This window comes from Zeus faber (genome assembly GCF_960531495.2).
Source record: "Zeus faber genome assembly, chromosome: 16".
NCBI lineage: Eukaryota > Metazoa > Chordata > Actinopteri > Zeiformes > Zeidae > Zeus > Zeus faber.
Window position 1 is genome coordinate 2,536,357 of NC_137202.1, and position 12,351 is coordinate 2,548,707.

The 12,351-nt window shown below is 47.5% G+C and overlaps 1 protein-coding gene across 1 annotated transcript in view; it reads left to right on the plus strand.

The window, feature by feature from the left end:
- slit1a (slit homolog 1a) overlaps positions 1-12,351 on the plus strand; it is a gene marked incomplete at its 5' end in the record, with an annotated part of 102,687 nt that overhangs the window by 7,700 nt on the left and 82,636 nt on the right. Inside the window, 3 exons of the mRNA XM_080017226.1 lie at positions 3,063-3,134; positions 8,395-8,466; positions 9,831-9,902. Coding sequence (XP_079873352.1) covers positions 3,063-3,134; positions 8,395-8,466; positions 9,831-9,902 — 216 coding nt within the window. The remainder of the gene's footprint in view (positions 1-3,062; positions 3,135-8,394; positions 8,467-9,830; positions 9,903-12,351) is intronic.

Below are 12,351 nucleotides of genomic sequence, written 5' to 3' on the forward strand. Positions count from 1 at the left end.
CTTGATGTATGCGCTTTGTGTATGTCTGCGTAAGAGACAGAGGGGGAAAGATGGAGCACATTTGGGTATTTGTTGGTGTATGAATGCGTGTGTGTGTGTGTGTGTGTGTGTGTGTGTGTGTGTGTGTGTCTGTGTGTGTGTGTGTGTGTGTGTGTGTGTCTTGACCCTCGTCGAGCCGCCTTGTTTGCATCTTACCCCGCCACCTTCGGGTTCCATTTCACGTAATATTGCTCAATTTGAAGCAGACCCCCCCCCCCCCAACCTCAGTCCGGGGACGCCCGACAGCTGGCAGAAATAAACATAATGAGTTTCTCAGCATTGCAGCGGCGTTCCGAGCCCCGTTTGAGTTATAGAGCTGCTGAGACGCCGAGCGTAACGAACGAGCCCCTGCCCCGGGGAGGCTGCGGCAGGAAGCACTCCCAGGCAGCTGCTGGGCCCAGGACAGCACATGAAGGAGGACCAGACAGTGATGTCATAAATCCATCCAGCTCAGTGAGGGAAGTGTGGCAGCCATGGGAATCCCCGCCGTGTGCCGGGCCGAGGCGGTCATTGTGGAGCTCCTCGCTCTAAGAACTGGACACCCGGTTGATCTTGAAGCGCATAACTCATTGTTCTTGGGGATCATAATGCCGAGGTCTTCGTGCTCTTTCTGCCCTGGAGACCATCTGTGGATGCAAGAGGCTATCGCTACTTTGCCATTGTATCGTTTGTTGGACTTTGACTGCAACAGACGTCAAAAGTGAAGTGACTTCATTTATTTTATCTCTAGCTGCTTCAGCGGCACATTTCCTCTTTTTGCTCAGATTTTTGTCCATTTTGACCAACTTAGTCATGAATCCACCTGTTCATGTGCTCCCGTTGTTTGTTGGGATTTGGGGTCAGGGCGGGGGGGTGGGCTGAGAGATGTGTGTCACCGGCCCACTTTGGTTATGAGGGCTGGTGCATAATCAAAGTGGGCCGGCGACGCAGATCTCTCTGATGTCTCTCGCTCTTGTTTTGGTATAATGGGCTGATCCGGCGGCCCACAGAGTGACCGGCATACGGGCATTTGTCCCGGCGCTCCCGACAGCCAGTCCGACTTTGGTGAAATCCTTGTTCAGCCTGCCCGTGGAGTCACGTGGGGCACCGTCAACTGTCCACCCAGCCAACAGACACATCCAGCGCTGCGTAATGCAATATGCCTGACATCAGCTGAAGGTTCGGCGAGCTTCCTTCAGCCTGAGAGCGCTGAACATCAAACTTCACTGACCACTTCACAAGGGTGTTACTGTCCAGGGCACACACACGTGTACGGGGCAGAGAAACGTTTTTCTTTACCTCAGAACATAATATGAATCCCAGCTGCTTTGTCTTGACCGGTGCCCCAGAGGGCCCATTTGAAAGGCAGCGTGGTTGTTTGGGCATGTTCCCTCAGAGATGATGAGCTTCCCTGGGCCAGGTTCTCAGATGGGGTCAGGCTCCTTGAGGTGTGGTCGGTGCACAACGATCGATGAGTGCGATGGCTTAACTTTCTCTCCTTCTTTAGGCACAGACCTCTGCGGCCCATGTTAGCCCTGGCTAATATAGGCTAATGTTGTATTGTGGGAACAGCTCTATAGTACAGAAAGAAACCTTCTAATATCTTGTAAGGAGGGATGACCCAAGGCCGACTTTCTAACGCTGGTAGTATGCAGTTAACTTTAGTTTTATTTCTTTGTTTCTCTGTTGCTCCCTTGCTTCTCATGTCTCAGGCCGTCCCTAAGATGGCCACCTTGAAGACAAAGACAAATATGGGAAGTGGTGTGCTCTTCAGTTTGTGTGTGCATGTGTGTGTGTGTGTGTGTGTGTGTGTGTGTGTGTGTGTGTGTGTGTGTGTGTGTGTGTGTGTGTGTGTATCTGCATCTGCATGAGCACCTGTAATGAGGAGCACATGTGCATATCAGACCCCGGGCTAATGACTACACTCCATTATTTATTTCCCGTAGCTGGTCATTCAGCCAGCCGATGCACCTGTGTACACACACACACACACACACACACACACACACACACACACACACACACACACACACACACACACACACACACACACCATCTGTCTGTAATGACCGCTCTCTCACATGCTGCATAGCACTACAATCCCTGGAGTGGTCATTAGAGTAGGAGTGGAGAGGAGAGGGGGCGTCCAGTGCTTTTGGCAAAAGGTCTGAGTTTTGGGTTTTGGATTTGGAGGTGGGAGAGGCTGAGAAGAGGCAGAAGCATGAGACGCAGCTCTGTGCTCTATGATTTCTATCGTGGCTTTTCTCCTGGATCCTGGGATCTGCATGTCACTGGGATCTGCATGCGAACCTCCACGGCTGGTTCCAATCCTTCCCTCTCTATCTATCCTTCTCTCGCTCTCTCTCTCTCTCGCTCTCTATCTCTCTTTCTCTCCCCGTCTATTTCTGGTGATGGCCGGCTCCCAGCGGGGAGTGCTCCCATTATATCCACAGCACTTAGCTCTCTTGACCTTTGGCCCTGCTTGAACCTCACCTACTGGGCCCCTCTGCTAATCCCCCCATAGACGGGCTTAACAAACAGACTACTGCTTTTCTATTTCTATCCTTTTCTTATTTCTTGTTGAGAACAATGGGTACTGTTTCATTTCAGAGCTCTATTTTAGCTTGTCCCTGGAACTATATTTAGGGAGCTAGGCATGCAAAAAAACACAAACCTGGAACAATCTGCATTTCATGAAACCGCCCGCCCGCCAGAGCTCAGAGCATGACATTCCTAACACACATCACACCAGCTAATGGGATGCCTTGGCCCGCCGCCCAAGGCATGTTGTGGGTGTGCGGCGCGCTCATTATGCACCGTGTGTGGTTGTGTCTGTCAGTTTGGGCTAAAATTGTGACTCAGATATCGATACACAAAGTTGCCTTTGTACAACTGATTGCTGTGTTACTCATGGGGCTGTGCAGGCCCGGAGGGAGTAAGGAAATTAATTATTTGTGTGTGTGTGTGTGTGTGTGTGTGTGTGTGTGTGTGTGTGTGTGTGTGTGTGTGTGTGTGTGTGTGTGTGTGTGTCTGTGTCTTTTCAGGGAGCTGAATGGGAATAATCTGACACGTATTACCAAGAGCGACTTCGCTGGCCTGAAGTACCTCCGGGTTCTGTAAGTAATTGCCTTTTATTTTTATGAGCCTGTTTATGTAACTAAACATCATGTGAGGTAATGTGTCTCTATGTGTGTGTGTGTGTGTGTGTTATTGGTCTGTCTGTGTCAGTAACCCTAACCCAGTAGCCCGTGCGTTGTGAGTGTGTGTGTGTGTGTGTGTGTGTGTGTGTGTGTGTGTGTGTGTGTGTGTGAGAGTGAGCACTTATTCCACAAAGCAGTGTGTGTTATTGAAAAGATAATTGGAGACACTCAAATTAACATACACACAGTGAAGTGACCACGCCAAGTGATATAATGGACTTCACTCTCACAATATTGTATCTATTAAAGTAGGCGCTTTCCTGTCAACTTTTATAATCAACACACACAGTCACAGTCATGCACGCACACACACACACACACACACACACACACACACACACACTCACACACACACACTTTGTGTATACACGAGCATTGGTCCTAAAAAGACCCTCACCACACTGTGCTCCACGATAAAATTACACAACACTTATTCCAGGTATTTGTGTTAAAGTGGTTGTTAAACGTTAAATAGACGTGTGTGTGTGTGTGTGTGTGTGTGTGTGTGTGTGTGTGTGTGTGTGTGTATGCGTGCACGCACTTGTGAGTGAATAGCTCTTTAGGCGATTCCAATGTAACGGATAGAATTCCTGTTGTCTGACTGCTATTATAGACATAGAACTAACTCAATTCAGTTTTTTCCTTCCACCTTTTTTCTCCACCTTTTTCATCCTTTTTTTCTTTCTCCCCTCTCGTGGAGGTTAGATACCTTTGTGTCACCAGCTTGTCACCAGGGAGCACGAGGAAACAGCTCCTCGTGGAGAAAACCCCCAGCCTACACACACACACACACACACACACACACACACACACACACACACACACACACACACACACACACACACACACACACACACACACACACACACACACACACACACACACACACACACACACACACACACACACACACACACACACACACACACACACACAGTGGTAAAATAATAATTTATTCTTTATTTATGTCTACCACGGTGTGTGTCTGTGTGTGTGTGTGTGTGTGTGTGTGTGTGTGTGTGTGTGTGTGTGTGTGTGTATGTGTGTGTGTGTGTGTGTGTGTGTGTGTGTGTGTGTGTATGTGTGTGTGTGTGTATGTTTGTGTGTGTGTGTGCGTGTCTTGGTGGAGGGTATGACCCCCATGGGTTACAGTCATGAAGACTAACAGTGGGTTGACCTCTGATGCCCGTTGACCCCTGGTGACCAACAGGGAGGGTGCATGTAAATGCCACCTCAAGTGTTTAAAAAAAAAATAGCTTCATGTTTTGTTGCCATGAAACTTCCTGCTGAAATACATTGAATTTGCAGTCGTCAACGTACATTTTTGACAAATAACTTGTTCCAATAAGTTCAACAGCCTCACCACGAAATAAAAAACATTTCAGAGACATCTACTTATATTTACAAAAGCCTCTACCTCAGAAATTCTGTTTGAGTAAATAACCTTTATTTTTAATCTCAATTATTGATACTAGGTAGAAGTCTAGTGTTGGTGACAATGTGCTTTGTTAACTACCGGTTACCATGGCGTTTGTCAATAAGTGAGGTACATTTAATTGGGTGGTTCAGGGTGCAGTGTTTAGTCTTTGGTGTAAGCTTTGAGGGTGGAGGCAGTAAACTACAAATTTGATCTTTTATTGGGAACCCTATTGTTATTGTTCAGATTTTTATTATTAAAATTATTGTATTCATAAAAGTTTTATAACGTCTCATTAGAACCAGGATGCCTCAGACATCTCGTGGTTCAAGCTTCATCCATATCGATCTACATTTGGAGTAGGAATTATTGAAAAAACGATAAAATTTGACCGGAAGTAGCTGAACAAGGTTCTAAAACTTTCAGTCGGGTGGTGGAAAGAGATGAGTTTGTGGAGTCGAACGCTTATCCGACATCATCACATCACATCATCATCATCCCTTATATATGTGGAGGTGATATCGCACCGAATGTCCTTTAGCATCGTGAGAGGTGTGTGATGTACACACCATCGTTCCATAGTGGTTACACACTGCGCATGTGTAGGTGTCTCTGTACCGTCTTACCTGCTTGACGTCGACAGGGTTTTCCATTGATATTTTATCTCTTTTGCTCTTTTTGCAAATTATGTTATTCTGTCCGTTGGGTCCCTCCTGACTTCGCTGTATTCGAGGAAGTCGTAACATACAAACTGTAGGAGTCTATGATGCGTTTCATGGACTTGGAATGCATCAGAAAACTAGGACCTGGAAAACTATAAATAATCATAGAATTACGTCACGCCGTCATTGTTGCCACACATGGCATCAAACGGTCATGCTTCCGTCAATACGTCACCATTGCCGGACACGGCACCAAATGGTCACCTGTCCGCTCTCTTGGACTGGTTTATGCTCCTCAGAGCTGTGCGTGGGTGTTGCTCCGCGGGCTCCTGGCTTGCAATAACTCTGTCCTGTGGACGGCCTGTGGGATGACATGAGCACAGCTTTTTGTTGCATAAGACCGCCACCAATCCCCTTCTTTGGAGAATGATCTTACAATGTTTTGGCCTTTAAACAACAAATCACTACTCCAAGAGGGGGAGAATCAGAACCAAACAACAAAAGTACATGGAAAAACATAAACATAGAAACGTGCCAGGCCCCCACGCCCACTGACGCCCCGCGCAAGGGCGAGGCCCGCCCCACCGCAACCGGCGAGACGCCCCGTCCAGCCGCAAGCCCTGAGTACCCATCCATGTAGTTGTGTGCGCTCGGCACAGGGCACCTGGATGTCAGCCCTCTCCACCCTCCACGTGCAGACAGCCCTCCATGTGGGCCCTCCACTGCGCTCCCCGCAGCCTCGCCAGGTCGCAGAACGCAAAAAAACTCCCTGCACCAGGCGCAGCCGCCAGGACCCGAATGCGTTTAATGGAAACTCGGAAAACCGTAACAAGTGCTGCGTTTTACAAAACCCTGAAAACTATAATCGGTCAAAGAAGACGTTTTGGCACAACAAGAAGTTCTCAGAACCATTGGAGGAACCGACCCTTTCTTTTGTGTCCGCAGTACATGATCCAGGAATGGCTGCAATTGTTAAAACACCGTTACTGAGGGATATTCAAACTGAACGACAGAAGGGGAACATTTAATGATCTACTGTAAGTGAGTCGGAACTAGGGTTGGGTACCGATAACCCAGTACCACTATGGTACCAGTTCCTATACAATCGGTATCTACTGGACCAAATCGCAATGCAGATTTCGATGCCACTTCTATGCCTGAGCTGTCGGTTTAAATATTTGCCCTCTCAAGCACCAGAAATCGTATTTTCATGCAAAAACTGTAATCATACATAACACGACTAAACTGGACCCGTGTAATTGCTACCTGCGGCTATGTTTACTATTATTATTACTAATACGTCAAATTCGCTGGAGGTAGCCTTTTAGAGCCAGGCTGATTTGTGTGTGTGTGTGTGTGTGTGCGTGTGTGTGTGTGTGTGTGTGTGCGTGCGTGCGCGTGTGTGTGCATGCAAGCTTTTGCATCTGATCTGTACCTGTGTCTGATTGTGCAAGGATGCGGCGCTGAAACTACTATAAAAATAAAAAGTCAATGGAACGAGATAGACACCAGGGAAAGTTAGAATCAAAAAGTTTTCTCCATTTTTATGAGAAAAAAGAAAAGCTCCGTCCCTCTGATGCCACCCTCCATCTAAATTCATGAGACAGGGATCGGAGGTGAATTGCACCTTCTGCCTCTGTTTATGGAGTGCGAACAGTGATTAGCATTTATATTCGATGTGGAGGAAACCCGGGCCTGGTCTTGCAGAGGTTTCCTCCAACACAGAAAAAACAGTTGTATAGACTTAATGAAGGAACGCTCTTGTTGCAAAGCCACTTCTCTCTCTCCTTCCTGACCTTGTGCTGGTGCAACTCGTCCAAAACCATCCAGGGTTCTTTTTATGAGTTGGCTTTGGCAGTGTAGCTCAGGAAAGAAAAGGTTTGTGTGTGTGTGTATGTGTGTGTGTATTTGTCTCTGTGTGTGTGTGTGTGTGTGTGTGTGTGTGTGTGTGTGTGTGTGTGTGTGTGTGTGTGTGTGTGTGTGTGTGTGTGTGTGTGTGTGTGTGTGTGTGTGTGTGTGTGTGTGTGAATGAGAGAGCGAGAGAGAGAGAGAGAGAGAGAGAGAGAGAGAGCCAGATGTACAGCTAATGTTGTGGTAATCTATTTGAGTGTGTGTGGCAATGGTACTATACATTGTTGCTCCTATGCACGCACACACACACACACACACACACATACACACACACACGCACACAGAAGCAGCCCCCCTCCCCCTCCACATGTAGTGACCTCCTGTCTACCTTGGGTATTGCCTCCTCCACCCTCCACACACACACCTCTGAGTGGACCACACCAGGTTACAGACACACATTCCATCAGCCGCCTCGGAAAACTCTTTCCTGGCCGCTATTCCTGCCCGCCTGGGCCAGGATTCCACACAGTTCCCCCAAGACCACAGCAGTGCCCTCTTTGTGTGTGTGTATATATATACAGTATGTATATGTAAGTATATATATATATATATACAGTATAAACTGTATATATAGGGTCTGTTGCTACTGCAAGTGTAATCCATTACAGATGACTAATTTACAATTTTATTTGATTACGGCGTCTTTTGCTTGATAACTTAAATGCTCGATAACTGAATTCAAAACCTAGACCATTCAATTCCAGGAACAAAACAAGATACATGCTTCCACAAGAGTCTTTGTCTCTTATCTTTTTTGTTTTTTTGTGCACAACATAAAGAAAAAAACGCACGTGGCATGTTACACGCCCACGTCCTCCCCAAACTGTCTTTCAGCACTGTACGAAGATGTGGTTTGCTCTGTCCATAGGTGTGTGTGTGTGTGTGTGTGTGTGTGTGCGTGCGTGCGTGCGTGCGTGCGTGCGTGTGTGCGTGTGTGTGTGCGCGCACCATATGTGTGTGTGATGTGATGAATCTAGTGCACCCACCATGACCTACCAGGCTGCAGGGAGACTTTCTGCCTAAATGACCACAGTCTCTACATTTTGTTCCAAGCACGGGGAACCTTCCACATGCCCATAAAAAGTCAAAGCTGCAGAGCTTCACCAAGTCTTTAAATCTCCCTCTCTCTCTCTCTCTCTCTCTCTCTCTCTCTCTCTCTCTCTCTCTCTCACCGTCCTCTCCACAGGCAGCTGATGGAGAACCAGATCAGCGCGATCGAGCGCGGGGCCTTTGATGACATGAAGGAGCTGGAGAGACTGTGAGTAGACCAAAGAGGAAACAACACCGGCACATTGGGATTAACGAGACTCACAGGAGAGGAATTGACCACAGGTATTGTGGGTAGAGTGAGAGCCACTCAGTGGGCCGTGTGGCTCATCTGGACAGCGGCAGGACTGCTGAGCTGCTTGCAAACAGGCTGCGAAAACACAAACAGACCACACCTCAGCCCAATCATTAGCAAATCAATAGCACCAGCCCACATAGAAGCTTGCACAGCAGATGACTTGATGGCAGACAGTGCATACAAAGTGGTTGACTTATAAAAAAAAAAAAAGACTTTCCGCGAACTGGAACCCACAGTCAGTTTACTCTACAGAATGAGCCGTTCGTCTTTCTTCCCCGATCCGTGCTTTGATTGCCGACACGTTGGCCAGACGTTTTCCGTGAGCCAGACCGACGTGGGAAGGATGCGGTTCACATCTCTAATGTGTAAAACCCACTAACCCGCCCAGCAGGTAGCAGCCAGCACGAGCACAACAGACCCAGGCCATTATTGCCCATTAAGGTTCTAAATCTCCACACCTCGGCTGGTGCGACTCTCTCCTGTTTGTGTATCTAGCGCGTGGCAAGCCGCCCAACATCTGTTTGAATGTGTCTGAGGGCCGGGCGGCCCGCGGGCCCCCTCCTTTCGAGCCCCCCACTCCTCCGCAGCCATACGCTGTACACCTCCGATGGAGCGCTGTGGTTTCCAGCAGATCAGCGGCAGTCTGGTCCTCGTTGGCTTAGACTGTGTATTTCCACAAAGCTTGTCATTATGGGATGTTCGCCGTCCGACACGGGGGGGGGGGGGGGGTCTGGTGCCAACCGCCGCCTCATCACGGGCATTCGGGGCTTTAACGCGCTCATCCCGTCATCTTAGCAGCATTAACAAACACATTGTAGTGTTGTGGCCAACAGATACGCTCCTCCGTATGGTGGTTGGATCGGGGACAGAGCTAATTCACCTGCTTACACCGATTCTCTTCCCTTTTGCCGCCTTTCGACAGAACACTGAATTCCACAGGGCTCAGTGCTGTAATTTATCCGTGCTGAGATAATTTACTGCACTGTCTGCGACTAGCAGTTTAATTTCCCTGAACTTTCGGTCGGATATTTATGTGACATTCAGCGCAGCCATGAAATACAATAGCTTGTAGCTAAAACGAGATGTTATTCGCACACTCACACTCACTCACACACAAACACACACACACACACACACACACACACACACACACACACACACACACACACACACACACACACACACACACACACACACACACACACACACACACACACACACACACACACACACAAGCTCCACACTCACTGTTTGATTCTGTGTTTCTCTGGCCGCAGGCGTCTGAACCGTAATCAGCTGCAGCAGCTTCCTGAGTTGTTGTTTCAGAAGAACCCTGGGTTGTCCCGATTGTAAGTACTTTGTTTAAACATTTCTTTATAGGACACATGTATTTTATTAATTTGTGTATCATCATACTCTGTGCATCGCTTGATCTATCGTGTGACTGTGTTCTTGATGGCGGAAACTCCAAAGCTCCCCATGCCGCTCTGATCTACACAGAGTCTTTTCAACACAGTTTTGCATATCCGTTGGTGATGACTATGTATAAAGCTCCTTGGTTGGCTTTGCTTTGGTGTTCTTGCAGTTAAAAGGGTATTAGGGCGTTATTGCACTTGTAGGGATTTTATGACCCATCTGCCTCGTTAAACCAGGTACAGTAAGCATGTGTTTCTCCCTGTGATACTCCATGTGTGTTTTGACCTGTTGGAGAATATAAGACTTTGAATTTGACTCCCGGGCCTGTTTTTTGAGGGATGTTGTGTCGATCCTCCGTAGCGGTCCGTCTGTTTGTGCCTAAATCCACTAGCAACCGACGGCGGATGTGACCGAGGAACCTGCAAATCTGACCCCGGGGAATGCTAGACTCTAGGCTGTGTTTCAGGTTAAAGGATGTCTGCCGTTGCTTAACGAGGACATTTTATGTCACCGGAGTGGTTCCCAAAGTGCCGTCCGCCAGAGAAAGTGTCACTGCGCTCTTCATTTGGTTTCCAGTTGTTAAAGCGGACCCCATACTGCTACACACCCACAGACACTCAGGCACATGCACGCACACACACCCTGTGCGTTGCGGCTATCCCAGAGTAACACTAAAGTTTTATTTCCGTCCATAACAAGGTTTAAAAAGAATTTCTTGCTCTTTTCCTGCCACTGTCGCTGGCTCCCAGTTTTCCAGTCCTTAATAGCATGTGGGAATGATAAATCAGTGCGACACTGAAAAACCATTTCCATTTCCCGCTATCCATGTGGAATACTTCAACTTTGTTGTCCCACCACCCCCAAAAGCAGGGCTGGCCCTAGACTTTTTGGAGCCCCAGCCGAGATCTGTAGAAGGTGGTCCCCTTAGGCCCCTCAGCATGCACACACCACAAAATTACACACACACTGCATACACAACCACCCAAACTCCACCTAACCTGTCCTCCGACACTGCCACCTCACCTCAACCCAACTCAACCCCAAGATCTGAGTTTCAGGGACAATACATTTTAAAAACAAATCAAGCTTTACTCAAGCAAAATAATCCTCCCACCTGAGCCCTTGAGTAAAACAAAGGTATTTTAGTGTGCATATAACATACCAGCCTAGTGGCTTTACACGCCATGGATTTGTGATTTTATTTTAAATCATCTGTGATTAAATTTGAATAGACCATTGATGCAATAATTTCCAGACCCACCCACTCACTCCCTCACACATCATCGATCAGATGTCGTCTCCACTGGTGCTGGTGGAGCCAAACTATCGGTAATCACGTGTCTGCCTGCCTTTAGCCCCTTTTTCCCTCAGCCTTTGAGCACCACCTTTACATTCTTTATCTTGTTTGTTATTCAATTTGGGGCAGCCAAAAATTAATTTTTTCTTAAAACATAAAAATTTACATCTGGGGGTGCCCTACATCTTCATATTTTGTATTCTAAAAAAACCCATATATTTTTCCCCTTCTTGGCAATGCGCCCCCATGGGTGATTGGCGCCCTAGGCGACCGCCAATACAGCCTACAGTATGCTCAGGGGCAGCCCTGCCCAAAAGATTTATCTGTAATCCCTCCTCCTTTTCATAGAAACATCTCTCCTTCTCTCTCTCCTTTCCTGGCAAGAATCCACGGATCAGGCATGTGTAAGAAGTGAAAGTCAGCAGCGAGGAATTTGATAAAGCAACGTAGCTAGTTGTCTAAATGGATGAACGTTGACAAAGAGCAGCCCGAAAAAATATCCCCCACCACCACAAGTGGCCAAGAAGAAACAAAACAAATTGATCAGAAGAAGGCGAACATTGGAGAAAAGAGAGTGACCATCTGTGACCCAAGATGTGGGCAAACCTGGAATTCTGGGACTTGTAGTTTAATCTACCCAACACAATCTTATGGATTAAGACTGTAATATACTTTTTGTCTTATACACTGTATAGTGCCTTGAGCTTTTAAAAGGCAAAGTCCCGTGTAGCCAGAACAGACAAAGCAGACCGTGGCTGTTCCAGACTGTTCCAGAGGGGCGGCCTTAAAAATGCAACAACTTCAACTAGCCGACCTGGAGCTCCGGGCTCTCCCGGGCAGCCAGAGCACCCTCCGACTCATGTCATTTAACTTCACGCTGATTATCTGGAACCTACTTTCCATACACGTTGTGGAGGGAAAAGGACTTTGTTGCACGCTGCTTAATGGATTTGCTATGTGTTTGCATATATTCACTCGCCCGCTGTCCTTGACTGGATGAACGGAACCAAAATAGACCTTGTGGTCGAGTTCTTCAGGTGTAGCAGTTACACACGTTTTGAGCTTTTTAACAAATGTGCGATCAA